We start from the raw sequence: 15,926 nt of genomic DNA, 5'->3' as shown, positions 1-15,926 counted from the left end.
AGAGGGAGTTCGGTGGGTCCCAGGCCCGCCACACCTGCAGCCTGCCCAGCGACGTCCTAGGGGGAGGGGACGGCAGGGAGCGGCTCCGGGATGCAAGGGAGGGAGAAGTCCGGTCCTGGAATGCTGCGGAGGCTGAGTGTGATGCGGGGTGTTGGGGTCTGGCCCTTAGTGTCCCCTACTCCCTGTGAATGAGCAGAAAGTGTCGCCAATCTGGCGGAAGAGGGTCTCCTTGTTTCTGCAGACCAGCCCCCTCTCACTCTGCATTTGGAGGCCGTGCTGTCCACTCCCCAGCCCAACCCGGAGGTATTCCTCCCCCATCCCAGGACCACCAACCAGCTCAGGGGTCCACAGAGTCCACCCTTCCTCCCCAGTGTTGCCCTGGACTCTGAGCCTCACTGTTCCCCTCTGTATTGTGGGGACAGGAGGACCCATCTTGCCTGGGTAGGAGGCTCAGAAAGACAACTTCAGCTCAAGGAACAAGAAAAACCCAAGTATCTAAGGATTTTAATGTTTAAGAAGTCAGGATTTTGGTATCAGACAGAGTTTGAATCCTGGCTCAGGCACGTAAGAACTTGGGCAAATGGTTTTACCTCTGCTTAACCATCTTTTAAAAAAATATACATTTATTTATTTGTTTGTTTGGCTGTACCAGGTCTTAGTTACAGATCTAGTTCCCTGATCTACAGGGATTGGGGATCCCTGCATTTGAAGCTCAGAGTCTTAGCCACTGGACCACCAGGGATGATGGAAGTCCTTCAGACAAGATCACTGGGCATGTGAACTGAGAGGAGGGCGCCTGTTTGAAGGATGAATGTCTCCTGTAGGGCATATTCTCCTGCTCACACACCTGGGACCCTTCCCTGAAGTGAGACACTGTTAGGCTAGACTCAGAAGAACTGGCACCATGAAGGGTTGTGCCAGTGGCAGCCCGTGGCATCTTCCCTACCATTCTGCACCAGTAATCAACAGGTGGGCAGCGTGAGCTGGGCTGGGCCCAGGGTCCCAGGAGTCAGACGGCCTGCTTGGGCATCTGAGGAAAGACCTCCCAGTCTGACAGCCACAGAAGCCCAATGCAAGTAGAAATAGACGCCAGCCCTCCAGGTGCATGGTGAACCTGGTTTTCTGTTTGATAACATAAGCCTCTGACCCACAGCAGCACGTGTACTCTGCCCATTCTGGACCCAGAGTAGGCTGCCAGATCCCATGAAGGTACCCATTAGGTTAGCCCTGGGGCCTCATTACCCCCAAGCTGGACTGTCCAAGGTTTCCGTTGAGGTTACCTTGTGTCTGCCTGCAGGTCTGAGGCTCAAGTATACCTCTGAGTTCAATGTCTTGGACCTTAAGAGATGCCGTAGCTCAGAAAGCAGGGAGGCCTTTAGTACACACATCTACATGGCAAACATTTATTGAGCACTTTCTGTGTGCCTGGCTCCATTCTAAGGGCTTTCTCTGGCATAACTTCCTGGCTACCTACATGCTTCTCTGGACAGATACCCTCATGTCTGCTTATAGATGAGAAAACTGACGCCCAGCTAAGTCATGTAACTGGCTGGGGAGCTGGAGTTGGAGTCTTAACAGCTCTTTACCCCACACCAGTGGCTTCTGTATGCTGAGGTCAAGGAGGCTTGCTGGACACCTGAACACTGCTGGAGGGTCCAGTGGGGCCACCTCTCCTCCCACGCTGGGTCTGAGGTGAGGAAGGGACAGCAGGTGTGTAAGTAGAAGCCTAATGTTTGGAAAGGAAGTCGTCTGGCTCCAGAAGTCCCCCAGCCCCCCTCACGGCCATTAGTGGGCACTAGTGTGGTCCGGAATAGACTCTCATCTGGGTCAGGGGCCCAGGAAGGCCTATAGCAGGGGCACAGAGATGAATGAGACTCATAGGGCTCAGAGGTCCTTTGGTGTCCACAGGGGTCAAGGCCACACTCTGCACAACACAAGCAGGGGTGCCCAGCGGTGGGCTGGGAAATGTTGTTTCCCCTGTCCTGAGCACCAGGGGCCTGCAATGGCCTGTCCACCCCAAGCTGGGAACAGTCCCTGGGGGATCACGTGGCTGTGTCTGCTTCAGTGGTACCCATAAGTGTTAAAAGTGTTAGTCTCTCAGTCACGTCCAACTCTCTGCCACCCTATGAACTGTAGCCCGCCAGATTCCTCTGTCCATGGGATTCTCCAGGCAAGAATACTGGAGTGGGTAGCCATTCCCTTCTCCAGGGGATCTTCCCTGTTGGGGACAAGAGAATTGCAGCCACTGAGATTAAACAGGCTAGAGAGTGAGAAGGTCCAAGTGTAGGCAGCGTACACAGGAGGCCTGCAGTTAGCACTGTGCTTCTCCCCACACTGCCTGCTCCGGGCTGTGGCCAGAGTGGCCTGCTATGGGGGGCCTCATATCGAAGGACCGGCTACTGTTCTGTGCAGGGAGGTGCCAGGCCAGAAGGCAGGATCACCCTCTAGCTCTCTGGCAGGATGGGGGAGCCCCCCAACAGGTTCCTCCTGCCTGGGTCCTGTGTCCCTGGATCCTATGCACAGGCTGTCCTTGGGGCCAAGTTGTAGTCCGTGGCCAGCTATAGTCCCATGTTATTCATGGTGTCCAGGGCACCCACTGTGTTTGTGACCTAGCCTGCCCCAGGCTTTAAAGATGAGGCATCTATCCATCCAGCTGCTCCCTGGAGGAAGCATCATCATCCTCATTTCAGAGGACATGAGTGAGGTTTTGTGGGGCCAGACAGCTAGTGTGCTGGAGCTTGGTGGGACTCTCAGCCTGGGGTTCTGCCAGGGCCCTCCAGGTGTGCCTGGCCATGGAAGGCCTGCTGGGGGCTGACCCAGGAAAAGCAGGCCATGCTTTCCCCGAATGGGCGGGAAACTGGTCCTCAGATCACCCTTTCCTCATGGAGAGATTCAGGGGGCTCATCCTCCAGGCTTGTCTCCTCATTGGCCAAATGAAGTGGGAGGGATGAAGCTGAGGGCCCCCATCATGCACTGGGGCAGCGTCATGTGGGCTGCATGTGGATCTGGGAAGTGTGAAGGTGAGAGGGCTGGTCCTGGGACAACACCAGGTACGTCTGTGGCACAGGGCCCACCTGGGCCTGGCCTGGCAGCTTCCCTGAGGATGCATGCAGCCTGGAAGCAAGCCTAGATGCCGCACCTTGACCAGGCGTAGGTGGAAGTGAGGGGATGTGCATTGGTTGAGCACCACTGTATACACTCCCTCCCCTAGGAGCCAGGAGGCTTCAGAGAGGAGAGAGGAAGGCAAAGCAGCCCCGCCCAAGCCAGGACCAGACAGATAACGGAGCAGCAGGGAACCCCTCTGTCTCCCACTCCCAGGAGCCCCAGGAGCTCTGCTGCTGGAGCCAGGGGAGAGTCACTGAGTGCCCTGTGTTGCCCCCGCCCTCCCCGCAGATGCTCGTGGTCCCTGGTGTCCCTGGGTTGTCACGTATGAGGACTGCTGTGCTGAGCTGAGGCCCAGCTTGAGGAGGATGTCCCAGCCGCCGGCCAGCTCCCGTCTGCACCATGAGTGATGAGAGGCGGCTGCCTGGCAGTGCGGTGGGCTGGCTGGCGTGCGGAGGCCTCTCGCTGCTGGCCAACGCCTGGGGCATCCTCAGCGTAGGGGCCAAGCAGAAGAAGTGGAAGCCCCTAGAGTTCCTGCTGTGCACGCTGGCGGCCACCCACATGCTCAACGTGGCTGTGCCCATCGCCACCTACGCCGTGGTGCAGCTGCGGCGCCAGCGCCCTGACTATGAGTGGAACGAGGGCCTCTGCAAGGTCTTCGTGTCCACCTTCTACACCCTCACCCTGGCCACCTGCTTCTCCGTCACCTCCCTCTCTTACCACCGCATGTGGATGGTCCGCTGGCCTGTCAACTACAGGTGAGTGCTTGGGCGGGTACCTGTGTGCACACGAACATCCTGGGGGGGACGTGTGTCTGAGCGCACAGTGGCCTCAGTGTGGGGACAGGGCCCCTGTGCGGGGTGCTGCACCTGTGTCGCACTGAGGGCTGCAGGGGTGTGTGCGTGTAGGTGTGTGTGGGTATGCAGGTACCCAGTAGAGAAGTGCTTGGGGAAAGGGATGTGTGATGATGTACTTGGGGACCAGGGCAGTCGAGGACCCTCAGGGCTTGGAGAGAGACCCTGTGAGTGATGCCAGGTCCTTCTCTGTCTTGTCCCTGCCCTGTGCCAGGCTGAGCAACGCCAAGAAGCAGGCGGTCCACACAGTCATGGGCATCTGGATGGTGTCCTTCATCCTGTCCGCCCTGCCTGCTGTTGGCTGGCACGACACGAGTGAGCGCTTCTACACCCACGGCTGCCGCTTCATCGTGGCTGAGATCGGCCTGGGCTTCGGCGTCTGCTTCCTGCTGCTGGTGGGCGGCAGCGTGGCCATGGGTGCGGTCTGTACAGCCATTGCCCTCTTCCAGACACTGGTGGTGCAGGTGGGGCGCCGGGCAGACCGCCGCGCCTTCACCGTGCCCACTATCGTGGTGGAGGACGCGCAGGGCAAGCGCCGCTCCTCCATCGACGGCTCCGAGCCTGCCAGGACCTCGCTGCAGATCACAGGCCTGGTGGCCACCATCGTGGTCATCTACGACTGCCTCATGGGCTTCCCTGTGCTGGTGGGTGAGCCTGGCAGGTGGTAGGAGCCTGGCGGGAGGACATGGGCTCTGGGACATGACTGGGGCTGGGTGTGCTCCAGGCATTAGCAGTTGAATCTTCCTCACACTGATCCTTTCAGGAGGCATCATCATCACCCCTACTTTATAAGTTAGGAAACCGAAGTTCAGAGAGGTCAAGTGACCAATATATAGTCAGGGCAGCCGTGGTAGGAACTGAACCCATGTCAGGTGGCTGCAGAGACCAGGGTCTTTCTGTCACACTGCAGGAGACTTTCCACCCCTGATCTGGGTGAGGTCCACTTGATACAGAGGATATGGAAGGTGGGGTCACAGGCTTCCTCTTGGACCCAGGTCCCAGGGAGGACAGAGAGGGGACGTGGTGTGGCAGAACTGGCTTTGGTCCTGAATTGGGAGGCAGGGCAGGCCTTGAATGTGTCCCATTTCACAGATGAAGAAACTGTGCCCCAGAGAAGCTTAGCATCATTCTGAAAGTCACACAGCTTGTGTGAAAGAACCAGTGTATGTCTGCATCTTGCCGACTTCGGCTCTGAAAGGGGAGCAGTTCAGTGTCACTCCGAGTGGAGCAGTGAACTCCCCTGGGAGCAGAGGAATGAGGGGCCCCTGAGAAGTGACCCAAAGGCTACCGAGATAGACCCTCTGATCCTCAGAAACTGCTTTGATTCCCCGCTTGGATCTGAGGTTGACCCCCAGAGTAGGGGCAGGGCCAAGAGTTAGACTTGATCCCAGTGGCCAAACAAGCTTTCAAGTGGCGCTAGTGGTAAAGAACCTGCCTGCCAGTGTGGGAGATGTAAGAGATGTGGGCTCGATCCCTGGATCGGAAAGATCCCCTGGAGAAGGGCATGTCAACCCACTTCAGTATTCTTGCCTGGAGAACCCCATGGACAGAGGAGCCTGGCGGGCTACTGTCCATGGGGTCACAAAGAGTCGGACACAACTGAAGCAACTTAGCGTGAACACACCAGCAGCTGAGGAAGGTCAAGGTGAGGGCTGGTCTGAAGACCCTACCAGGTAGGGTCCAAGGTCCATGGAGGCTGCCTGGGCTCCTGTCTATGAGGCTGTGCCCCAGGCCTAGCCCAAGAATGATGTCTGGACACAGTAGCCAAGCCCTCCCACCCTTAAGTTTCCAGCTCAGCCCCTGAAGGGTCTAGAGCTGGACAGGGATGGGTCGAGGGGCAAGGACCCGAGAGAGGCTTCATCCTAGCAGCTGAACAGGGCATCGCTGCAGGACCCTAGCCTCAGCAGGTGACAGGTAGGGGGTGGCAGCCTCATAGGCAGGGTGTAGCCCCACCCTTAGTGGGTCTGGTACCCCCTGGGGTGGAGTCCTCCTGTGTGCAGTAGGGCCCTTTGCTGGCAGAGGGAAGGCACGTGTGTGAAATTGCAGAGCCAGACGGGACTAGCAGTGGGGGGAGGGCCTCCCAACTTCTCTTCAGTAGGGAATAGATGGGAGTACTGTTTACAGAACCCACATGATGCTGCAGGCCTGGTGCAGTGTCTGGAATCTTTGCCTCAAGATGTTCTTAGCCCATTTCACAGATGAAGAAACTGTGCCCCAGAGAGGTTTAGCATCATTCTGAAAGTCACACAGCTTGCGTGGAAGAACCAGTGTATGCCTGCATCGTGCTGACTTCGGCTCTGAAAGGGGAGCAGTTCAGTGTCACTCCGAGTGGAGCAGTGAACTCCCCTGGGAGCAGAGGAATGAGGGGCCCCTGAGAAGTAACCCAAAGGCTACTGAGTTAGACCCTCTGATCTTCAGAAACTGCTTTGATTCCCCGCTTGGGTCTCAGGTCGATCCCCAGAGTAGGGGCAGGGCCAAGGAGATCTCGGGCCGTAGAGCAGGGAGGATGGTAGAAAGGCCCTGAACTGGGAGATTGAAGACCTGGCTCTCAAAAATGGGATGGTAATCCTGGCTCCCCATCCTCAGGCAGTCATGGGTGAAACGAGGGAGGCCATACCCAATGCTTCCCGGAGCACACACAGTCTTGCGACCGTCCATCTTGGCAGCAAGCAGCTGTCGGTGGGCAGGCATGGACTTCTCCCTTCACACTCCGGCCCTTTCCTACCCAAGAGCCCAGAGTTCTGTCACCTCCTCCACCTCCTTCTTTGGCAGGTGGGCAGTCAGATCTGCCCCACAGATGGGAGAACTGAGGCTGGGAGGGGAAGCGGGGTGATGAGGGTCTTGCAGGGTGCCAGGCCAAGCCCTGTGCCCACAGGTGGTGAGCTTCAGCAGCCTGCGGGCAGACGCCTCGGCGCCCTGGATGGCACTGTGTGTGCTGTGGTGCTCGGTGACCCAGGCCCTGCTGCTGCCTGTCTTCCTCTGGGCCTGTGATCGCTACCGCGCTGATCTCAAGGCTGTCTGGGAGAAGTGTATGGCCCTCATGGCCAACGATGAGGATTCAGATGATGGTAAGGATGGCCCCGTGGAGAATGGTGCCTGGGGGAGATCACGGGTCAGTGGGGGGACAGGTTTCAGATCCCCTGATTTACCCCAGAGGTGCTTGAACCCCTGAGGGATCCAGTGTCCCATAGAACATTCTCCTGTCTGGCTTGCCCCTCTACCAGGGTTTCAGTTAATCAGATGTTCTGGTTAACAGAGTGGCTGTGGAGTCCAGCCTGAATGTTTCCTGGAGTCTCTGACCTTAGAGGTCCTGGCAAACTGCCCCCAGGGGCTCCTGAGGACCCAGTCCTGTCTCTCCCCAGCAGTAACAATGTGACCCTGGGCTAAGCCCCTGCCACCTGCCAGGCAGTGTCAACTCCTTGTGTCTATTTAGTTCCCATCCCCGTAGAGGAAACCGGCTCAGGGTCTGTGACTTTTCCAGCCCCTCAACTAAAAGGGGGCAGAGTCAGGATTTGAATGGAGTACCCCGCCCTTCTCCTTTTCTGCTAACCGGCCCACCAGCCCTGCATGTGTCTCTGGGGGTCCCTGGGGTTCACTCCTAAAGCCCCCCAAGTTTCCATGGCCCTAAACTTCTGCCCTGCCCTGCAGATACCAGCCTGGAAGGTGGCGTCCCCCCAGACCTAGTGCTGGAGCGCTCCCTGGATTACAACTATGGGGGCGACTTTGTGGCCCTGGACAGGATGGCCAAGTATGAGCTCTCTGCCCTGGAGGAGGGGGGCCCGCCCCAGTTCTACCCTCTGCGGCCCTTGCAGGAGGACAAGATGCAGTACCTGCAGGTAGAGACAGGCAGGGCTGGAGACGCAGAATATGCATGTGGGGGATACCCTGACCTCTCCAAGGCCTTTCCTCTCTGAGTAGGAGCCCATCTTATGCCTGCCCTGTCTTCCAGGGTTGGCTTTCGCCTCCCAAGATGGGCTGGCCCCAGGTCAGAGAGCCCATGGGAGGCACCCCAGCCCCTGTGCCCCAGTTCCCTTGTGCACTAGAAGGGTGCTCAACCTGGCACCTGTGTTATTTCCTTGGGGCTCAGCACCCTACTCAAGGGGACTTTTCCCCAGTTGACCCAAGGTACAGATGACAACACAGGTTTGGAGTTGCCCCAAATCGCAAAGCTTCAAACCAGGGGCCCCTGGCCTGGTGAGCCCTGACTCCAGGCCACACTGCCCAGTGAGGGGAAGCTAGGCCCCCATTTAACGGGAGGGTAGCGGGAGTTAACCCCGCGATCCTCACAGGTCCCGCCTACGCGACGCTTCTCGCACGACGACGCAGACGTGTGGGCCGCTGTCCCGCTGCCCACGTTCCTGCCGCGCTGGGGCTCCGGCGAGGACCTGGCCGCGCTGGTGATGCCAGGTGGGCCCGACCGGCGTCGCAGCAGCCTGCTGGCCTTCGCAGAGGACGCGCCCCCCTTCCGCCCGCGACGTCGCTCGGCAGAGAGCCTGCTGTCGCTGCGCCCCCCGGCCCTGGACGACGGCCCGCGCCGCGCCCCCGGCTCGCCCCCCAGCAGCCCGCGCCGCCGCCCCGGGCCCGGAGTCCGCTGCGCCTCGGCCTCGCTGTTGCCCGACGCCTTCGCGCTGACCGCCTTCGAGCGGGAGCCGCAGGCCTTGCGCAGCCAGCCTGGCCCGCCAGGGCCCTTCCCCGCCTGCTCCCCTACCCCTGACCGCGCCCAGCCCGGCGGGGACGTGGCGCCCCCTGGTGGCGGCGCGCAGAGGAGCCCCGGGCCGCTCCCGGCCGCACACGCGCATCCCGGGACCCTGCGGACTGACCTGAGCGCGTCGTGGGGTGAGCCAGGGGGTCTGCGCGCGGCGGGCACGGGCAGCACCAGCAGCTTCTTGAGCTCGCCCTCGGAGTCGTCGGGCTACGTCACACTGCACTCGGACTCGCTGGGTTCCGCGTTCTAGGAGCCGCTGGCGCCTCCCCCAAGTCTCCAGGCGGGCCGGGCAGCCTACGGGGACAAAGCACCAAAGATACCACCCTAGCCCGGGCTGGGCTTGGGGCAAGCTGCCCGGATAGGGGCACCCATTGCCTGGTGGGACGATGCCTGCCCTGGACGACCACCCTGCGTACCGACGAGCCTCTGGGCACGGCACCTCTGGGGCAGAGTGAGGCTGGGGCCTGGGAAAAGGCGGGCTCCACACAGAGCAACTGGGCGTGATGGTGGTGGTGGGTTGCCCAGAGAGGGCCACCGCCAGACAGAACCAAGCCCAGCCCTGCAGGAACCACCAGACTCCATCCGGCTTTCCACTCTGCACTGTAATTGTCACACCTCAGGGGGTGGGGTACAGAGGGTCTCTAAGCACAGGGCTCTTCGGAGCCCAAACCAAGTTCTCTGAGCAGGTCTCCCTGCTGACCTGTTCTGCCTCGCTTTCCCCATCTGTGATGAGCAGGTGACCATGTTAACTCTCAGGACTGTTTGGACAGGTCTCCTGGTCTCTGTGCCCTGGCCACGGAGTGGATAGGGAGGGAAAGTAGTGTAGGATCCCCCTAGGGTCCTCTGTGGGGGTCAGTCTTCAGTGGCCTGGTGTGGCCCCCAAGCCTGAGGCCTCCCACACTTAGTGTCCCTGGCCCCTTGGGCACTCTCCCCAGCCAAGCTCAAGCACAACACTCGCACCATCACCAGTGATACCACACTCACTTTGACCCCTATTAGCATCCTTTCCCTCATCACTCTGCCTTCATTGTCTGTGCCCACCACATCAGCCACCTCTGGGACCCCCACCGTGAAGGTTGCGGGGTACATGGTGCAGAGAACTGAAGCAGAGCAGGAGTGGGCTTCCTTATCCCAGTGCCCATCCCCAACCCGTGCATGTCTGGCCAGAAAGGAATCTTGGCTTAGAGTCCTCCCAGGTTCTGGGTGTAAGGTCTGGTCCATGGTGAGTCTTCCTCCACCCTGGGTCAGGGCTCTCTTGCTGTTCATGCTAGGCACACCTGTTGCAGACCTGGGCTTGGCCACGGACCCCCGGGGAGTGTCTGCTGGGTTTTGCATGGAGGAAGACCCTAGGCTCAGGCTAAGAAGAGACCCAGGAATACCTGTGGACCTTGGGTTGTAGGGGCTGGGGTGTATGCAAAGGCAGTCCCATCCCATCCCCTGCCTCCATGCAGTGGCCCCTACCTGTGAAGGTCTGGAGTGGGTTCCAGGGACCTGCGAGGAGCTGGCCTATGCCCTCTTTCCTCCTGCTCTGCAATCTGGAATTGCAGCACTGCTGCTGCTCCTCTGGGGGCCAATCCGGCTTCCTCATCCTTCAGACAGTGTCCCAGCTCCAGAGAGACCTGGGAAGGACTACCCAGCTCTGTCTCAGCTTCAGAGGCCCCTTCAATTTCTGGGTGTGGGGTAACGTGGGGGGAGGAGCTAGCCACAGGTGAGTAAATCAGAATGTTCCAGTCAAGCCTCAGCCATGGGAGGCCTGCCTCGCCAACGCTGCTGTGCCTTTAAGGATCGACATGTCATGTGGGGGCAGAGGTCACCAGTTAGCCGCTGTCCCCCCCACCGCCCATCAGGCTGGCTGATTTGTCCACCTTGAGTTTTCACTCTCTGTATTTCATATCCAAAGGCAATACTTGCAGGGAGGTGTGGTCCCCTCAAGTCCCTCTAGGCCTGGATTTTTCAAAATTAAAGAGGAGGGAGAACCCCAAGTGGAGGCCCCCAGGGCCTGGGGCTCCCCTGTCTCACTTTGTCTAGCTTCCAGGCCTGTTTGCTGCCTTGATGAGCAGCTTGACCCTGGGTTCACCAGGGAGGGAGCTCTGTCTTCATACCACCACCCAGCCCAGAGCCAGGGATCCGTTTGTAGTTTTTTTGACAACTGAGCATTTCTCTTCTGTACAGACTCCAATAAAAACTTCCTATATAATTTGCACCGGGCAATCCCAGGCCAGTTTCATGTAAACACCTCTCTAGAATCTAACAGCACTGTTGGCCAGCTGCTCCCAAACGTCTCTCCCTCTGGGTCCTGAATTCTTCCTCCAGTGTGCCCTTCCTTTGGGTCAGACTTAACTTTTTCCTCTATGCAAATCCTGCAGGTGAGTCGGGCCAGGAGCAGCGGCCTGGTGGGCTCCAAAGCCCTGTGAGTGCAGGTGGCAGCGCCTGCCTAGGGATGGCTTCAGGGACCCCTAACCCCAGTGAGGCTGGTTCTGAGAGCGAGAAAGTGTTAGTTGCTCAGTCATGTCCAACACTTTGCTACCCCATGGCCTGTCCATGGAATTCTCCAGGCAAGAATATTGGAGTGGGTTGCCATTCCGTTCTCTAGGGGATCTTCCCGAGCCAGGGATCGAACTGGGGTTTCCTGCATTGCAGGCGGATTCTGTACAGTCTGAGCCACGGGGGAAGCCAGGGCCACAGCGATTGGAGGCGTGCCTGGGGAGGCGGACCCATTGTGCGAGTTGACCCGCCCACCAACCGGGGATGAGATTTGGAGGACGCGCCCCTGGGTCCGCGGTGTAAGAGCGCCACCTGGTGGCCCTCAGGATTAGTGCCGAGAAGCGGAGACCCAAGAGGCCGCCCCAGAACCGCCACGGCGGGACCCAGCCCCGGCTCCAGAGAGCCGGCTGGGTCAGGTAGGGGAGCAGGGCCGCCTCTCTGCGCGGTCTGATCAGAACGGGTTTAGCACAGGGCAAGGCAGGGGCAACCCCAAAAGAAATGTTTTATACAAAGTTGATGTTTGTACTTCAAACAGATTCACCCAACTAGGCATCATGGGAGAAATTAGAACCTTCATGGCCTCTTCATAACCATTCCACCGGTTCGCACTGTCTTTATTCTGAATCTCAAGATGGTGGGAGGAGGTGCCGCGATCTTCTCCTGATCTCAGCGCAGGATCCCTGTTCTCCACGCCCCCGGCCTGCCCTTCGAGGGCCGGGACTCCCGGGCCAGAGTTCGGGCATAGCAACGACTTCATTTTCGGACGCGTTAACCGTCTTACAGCGCTCCGAGGGTTGTCAAGGATAGTGGGCTCCCTGGAGGCAGCGGTCCGAGGCCGAGATTCTGGGAGGCCGAGGTCTTTTCCGAGTGAGGATAAGTGAACTGTCCCTTGGGAGGAGCCGGGGTCTGCCCTAGCATGTCTCCAGTTGGCAGGATGGTGCGCGGGGTCCCTACCAGAAGCCTCGCGGAGCCGGGAGTCGGGTGGCCGGGGCGGTAGGCGGAGCACCTCACCGGGCGGGGCCTCTAAGGAGGGGGCTTCCGAGAGAAATGACTTCGGAGCGCGCGCCAGCGGGTGGGCCGTGCCGTGGGCGGAGGGGGTGGGAATCCGTGGAAGCCGGGTGGGTCTAGGGTGGGGGTGGGCTGGGGGCCCCTCGCTAGCGGGGCGGGGCCTGGTGCGCTTTGTGCCGGTGGGAACCCGGCGTCCCCGGCCAGCTGAATGGGCCGGGGCGGGGCAGCGATTTTCCTCGCTGCGAGGGGTCCGCTCTGGGCCGCTGCGGACGGCGACCTTCCCACCGCCGCGCGGCCGCGGGGCGGGGGAGAGGGCGGGCTGCACGCCAAGGGCCCTGGGAAAGGGGCGCAGCCCGGGACACCCCCTCCCAGCTCCACTAGAGGGTAGGAGGAGCAGAAAGCGGGTCCAGCCTGAGTGGGTAGGACTGGGGCGGGGATGGGGTTATGCCTAGACGCTCAGAACCCGGTCCGATGATAGCTTCGTGTATTTCCCCGAGTTAGCAGAGACGCGGCCCCCTCCCGGTCACCCCCTCCTGGGACCAGAACCGACGACTGGGGTCCCGGCTTTTCAAAACAATCTCTGCGTCCTCAGGCCAGACGAGGGTCCCCTTGAGTCCGAGGCCGCATCTGAGCCTCACCAGGGTCGCCACAAGCGCAGCCTCGGCTCCGGGCTCTCCGCGAAGCGGCGAGAAGTCGACTGCGGCGCCGGGATGCTGGTGGGGGCGCCGGGGAGGCCGCCAGAGAGGAGGCGCCGGGGTGGCGGGGACCGCGATCCGCCGGCGGCCGGAGCAGGGGCCCAAACTGGGGGTGCGCAGGGGCCTCGCCGCGTGGGCGCCTCAGGGCCGGGACTGGCGCTGTCCATGGTGCTGCCGCCCGCGCGCTCGTGCACCAGCGGGCCGTGCAGGCCGGCGCCGCCTTCCTCTCCGCGCCGCAGAAGCTGGCTAACGCCGGGTAGACAGCCGCGGAAGCCCGACGGGTACTCAGCTCCGCTGGGGACCGGCCGGAGCCCTGGGGGGAGGGCAGCGGACGAGAGAAATGTGGAAAGGAGGGAAGAATAAGGGAGGAGGAGGAGTAGAAGAGGAGAGAGAAAGGGAGGGAGAAGTGTGGAGGGAGGGAAGAGGAGGGAGGCGAAGAGGGAAAGGAGGAATGGAAGAGGAGGGAGGGGAGACAGGGACGATTAGGGAGGGAGGGGAAGGAGGCCGAAACTCACTCCCTCCCATGGGTCCACACCTTCACTCACTCGGATTACAAGTTTGCAGCCAGCCAGGCTTTTCCTGCCTCCCCACTTACAGCAATACTTCCTCACTCAGCTGCCCTGAGCAGTTCTTTTCTCTTCATCTCTTCTTTATCTGGCCTTGTAGAATCCATGGGTCTGACCCCACAAGCCTCCCTCTCCAGCCCCTTGCCCCACCCTCCCAGGTCCTCCCTCTACCTTGCACCGAGTTCTGAAGGCTTTTCATGTACTTGACGCTCAGCTCTAGTATGTCCGCCTTCTCCAACTTGCGTTTCCGGATCTGCAGATCCACGGAAAGGGCTCTTAGGACCGCAGCCTGGGTCCAAGCAAATGAGGCCGGGGAGCGTATCACCGCCCCCCACCCCCCACCGTGTCCCCGGTCTCACCTGGTGTGAGTAGTGTTTCTCTAGCAACGATTTGAGCTGCTCCAGCGACACATTAATGCGTGCCCTTCGCTTCTTCTCCATCAGTGGCTTGGAGACCTGTGGGTAAGCAGTAGTTACATGACCTGCAGAGACTTGGCCCTCTTGGCACCCTCTGTCCTACCCCTCACCCCCGCAACCCTCAGAACCCCAGACCTTGCGGAAGTTGCCAGTGGGGCCGCCAGAGCTGCCCTGGGTCTCGAGCTGAGTGCCCATGTTGTCCTAGCAGAGCCCTCTGGAGGCAGCACCACCTTTATAGGGAACCCTCGTTTACATGTCAATGAGGCGCTCCTGGACAAGTGGAACCCCGAGGGGGAGGGGTGAGAGGGGAACAAACAGGCAAGTTCCCCACCTCCCTCTGCCTGTTTTCTCCCCTTAGCCCAGGCCTCACCTCCAGTCTTTCCTTTATCCCTCTCATCCTCACCTCTTTCTGAGTCTGAGATTCCTTCCCATGCCCATGCTCTCCAAACCCTGTACCGTCCCAGTCTCCCTAGGTTCTGGGCCTCACCACCAAGCCCACTGGGAGAGGTCCATGGGCCCAGCTGGCTGCAGACCCTGCTAATGATGGTGACTGAGCACCGGGCCTCCTCTGGCCTGATGAAGATACGGAGGCTGGGAGCGCCTGCCAGTGAGGCTTTTCTGCCGGCTTCACGCTCTGGCCACTGGCGACGCCGCATTAGTCTTCCTAATATTGGGACAATACAGCGATTTTCTGCCTGTGGCCACTGAAAGCCAGGCCCGCGGGGGCCACGCAGCAACATGTGTCCCATTAAAGCGTGCAGCCCACCCTTGGGGCCACAGCCAGCCTCCTCTTTGCTGGGACCTTAGGACTGGGAGAGGTACTGTGCTGGGGTGCAGTCTGGGCTCAGGGGCCCTCTGGCCCTGTTAGGACCTAAACCACTCTCTTCAAGCTGGGGAAGGGCAAGCTGCAGGCAGCCTCAAGCCAAGGTGGTCAGAATGGCTTCTCCTACCCCCAGTCTTGAGTCTGCAGGCTGGACAACTCAGGCTCTGTTCCCCTACAGGGAAGGCCTGGGAATTTATTTCCCCTACCTCTGCCCCTTAGCCTTCTCAGGGTCCCAACAAGTGGGAGGTGGGGGTGGGGAAGACCACTAAGCCTCCAGGGAGTGCGTCACTGGAGGCCCAAGATGCCAACTCCCTCTTCATTATTCAGGCTGAAGATCCAAGGAGCTCAGAGGAGGAGGCCCCGTGCCAGCAGTGGCTAGGTGCTCCAGCAAGACTCCTGGGCAGTCCCTGCTTGGGCTTCAGGAACTGGACTACACTAGCTACGAGGGACGGGAATTGGCTATTCACGGGAGTCCCTGGGTTCAAACCTACACTTCTCCCTTGACTGAGTTCTCTTGGCCTCAGTTCACGAACATGCAACCCTCTACTGCTGCTTGTGAGGGCGATGGGGAAGTCATAAGGTCCCAAAAGTTCAGCACAGGAGCCCTGCTGCCGATGACTTTACAACCTGGCCTTTGCAGTGAGGGGGAGGGGAAATTGCTGGGTCCTTGGTGGGCTCCCAACTCCCTAGAGCCGGGGCATCCTCTTCGCCATCCACCCCAGCTTGGGGTGTTGACCGGCGCTGCCCGGCAGCGGCGTTCCTAGGCTCCAAGCAGCGTGGAGAATCGCTCCCCTCCCTCCTTTCAGTCAGAAGCTTGGTGACCGTGGCTCCGAAGTGTTCTTCCGCCCCGGCCACCGGGGTCTTAGTCCAGATCGGGACCAGGCCGGGCCCCGGGCGGTCCGCGGGGCCGCGGCTGGACTGCGGGGGCTGGCACGCGCCGGGAAGCTTTGAAGTGCCGGGTCCGGCCGGGTCCGAGTGGCTTCCGCGCGCTCGCTCGGGCTTGGGGGGTGGCGGCGCGATACAAAGGCGCCTCAGGGCGGGAGGCGCGGCTGGGCACAAAGGGGGCAGCCGAGTGTTAAGGGCATTGTGCTGGCCCCACAAAGCCGCGCCCGCGCCCGCCTCCTCGGGACCAAACTCCTGGCGCCCCGCTGCGCGCGGGCTTCCAGCTGCGGCACATCTGCACATAGAAGGGCGCGCGCCTCGCTCCGGCGGTCTCCCTCACCCCCGCTCCCTGCACGGAAGTGGGCGCGCGCCTCGCTCCGGCGGTCCCCTC

General features: G+C 60.5%; 2 protein-coding genes and 1 long non-coding RNA gene across 4 annotated transcripts; 1 reads left to right on the top strand and 2 right to left on the bottom strand.

Annotated features, from left to right (window-relative positions):
* GPR153 (G protein-coupled receptor 153) lies at positions 1–10,864 on the top strand. Of its 2 annotated transcripts, XM_081490329.1 has the most exons (8): positions 1–303; positions 1,597–1,692; positions 3,394–3,860; positions 4,171–4,600; positions 6,543–6,728; positions 6,832–7,024; positions 7,605–7,792; positions 8,246–10,864. In XM_081490329.1, exons 3-8 carry the CDS (start codon positions 3,505–3,507, stop codon positions 8,909–8,911), a joined length of 2,019 nt encoding a protein of 672 aa, XP_081346455.1. In that variant the 5' UTR covers positions 1–303; positions 1,597–1,692; positions 3,394–3,504; the 3' UTR covers positions 8,912–10,864. The 2 variants fall into 2 exon arrangements, with proteins under 2 accessions (XP_081346455.1, XP_081346456.1); XM_081490330.1 differs by lacking the exon at positions 6,543–6,728 and having other exon boundaries at positions 28–303.
* Positions 1,390–8,886, bottom strand: LOC145506238 (uncharacterized). Its single transcript, XR_014053646.1, has 2 exons — positions 8,777–8,886; positions 1,390–7,052 (listed from the first exon to the last, which is right to left on the bottom strand). It is a non-coding gene; the product is annotated as an uncharacterized LOC145506238 (long non-coding RNA).
* A 1,923-nt stretch (positions 10,865–12,787) lies between the features above and the next one.
* HES3 (hes family bHLH transcription factor 3) lies at positions 12,788–13,854 on the bottom strand. Its single transcript, XM_081490328.1, has 3 exons — positions 13,774–13,854; positions 13,586–13,667; positions 12,788–13,161 (listed from the first exon to the last, which is right to left on the bottom strand). The coding sequence occupies exons 1-3, from the start codon at positions 13,852–13,854 to the stop codon at positions 12,788–12,790; spliced, it is 537 nt and encodes a 178-aa protein (XP_081346454.1).
* Positions 13,855–15,926: the final 2,072 nt, after the last annotated feature.

The sequence above is a fragment of the Giraffa tippelskirchi genome, chromosome 5, assembly GCF_054371585.1.
Source record: "Giraffa tippelskirchi isolate mGirTip1 chromosome 5, T2T-mGirTip1v1.2.pri, whole genome shotgun sequence".
Classification (NCBI taxonomy): Eukaryota; Metazoa; Chordata; class Mammalia; order Artiodactyla; family Giraffidae; genus Giraffa; species Giraffa tippelskirchi.
The sequence above is the reverse complement of the archived record's forward strand: the minus strand, read 5'-3'. Positions and strand labels throughout refer to the sequence as shown.

Coding starts and splice junctions, on each gene's coding strand:
- GPR153 (XM_081490329.1), top strand. CDS start 3,505: ATGAGTGATGAGAGGCGGCTGCCTGGCAGTGCGGTGGGCTGGCTGGCG. Junction 4,601..6,542: donor TCATGGGCTTCCCTGTGCTG/GTGGGTGAGCCT, acceptor CCCCATCCTCAG/GCAGTCATGGGTGAAACGAG. Junction 7,793..8,245: donor ACAAGATGCAGTACCTGCAG/GTAGAGACAGGC, acceptor CGATCCTCACAG/GTCCCGCCTACGCGACGCTT.
- HES3 (XM_081490328.1), bottom strand. CDS start 13,854: ATGGAGAAGAAGCGAAGGGCACGCATTAATGTGTCGCTGGAGCAGCTC. Junction 13,668..13,773: donor AGAAACACTACTCACACCAG/GTGAGACCGGGG, acceptor GTGGATCTGCAG/ATCCGGAAACGCAAGTTGGA. Junction 13,162..13,585: donor CCTTCAGAACTCGGTGCAAG/GTAGAGGGAGGA, acceptor CCCTCCCCCCAG/GGCTCCGGCCGGTCCCCAGC.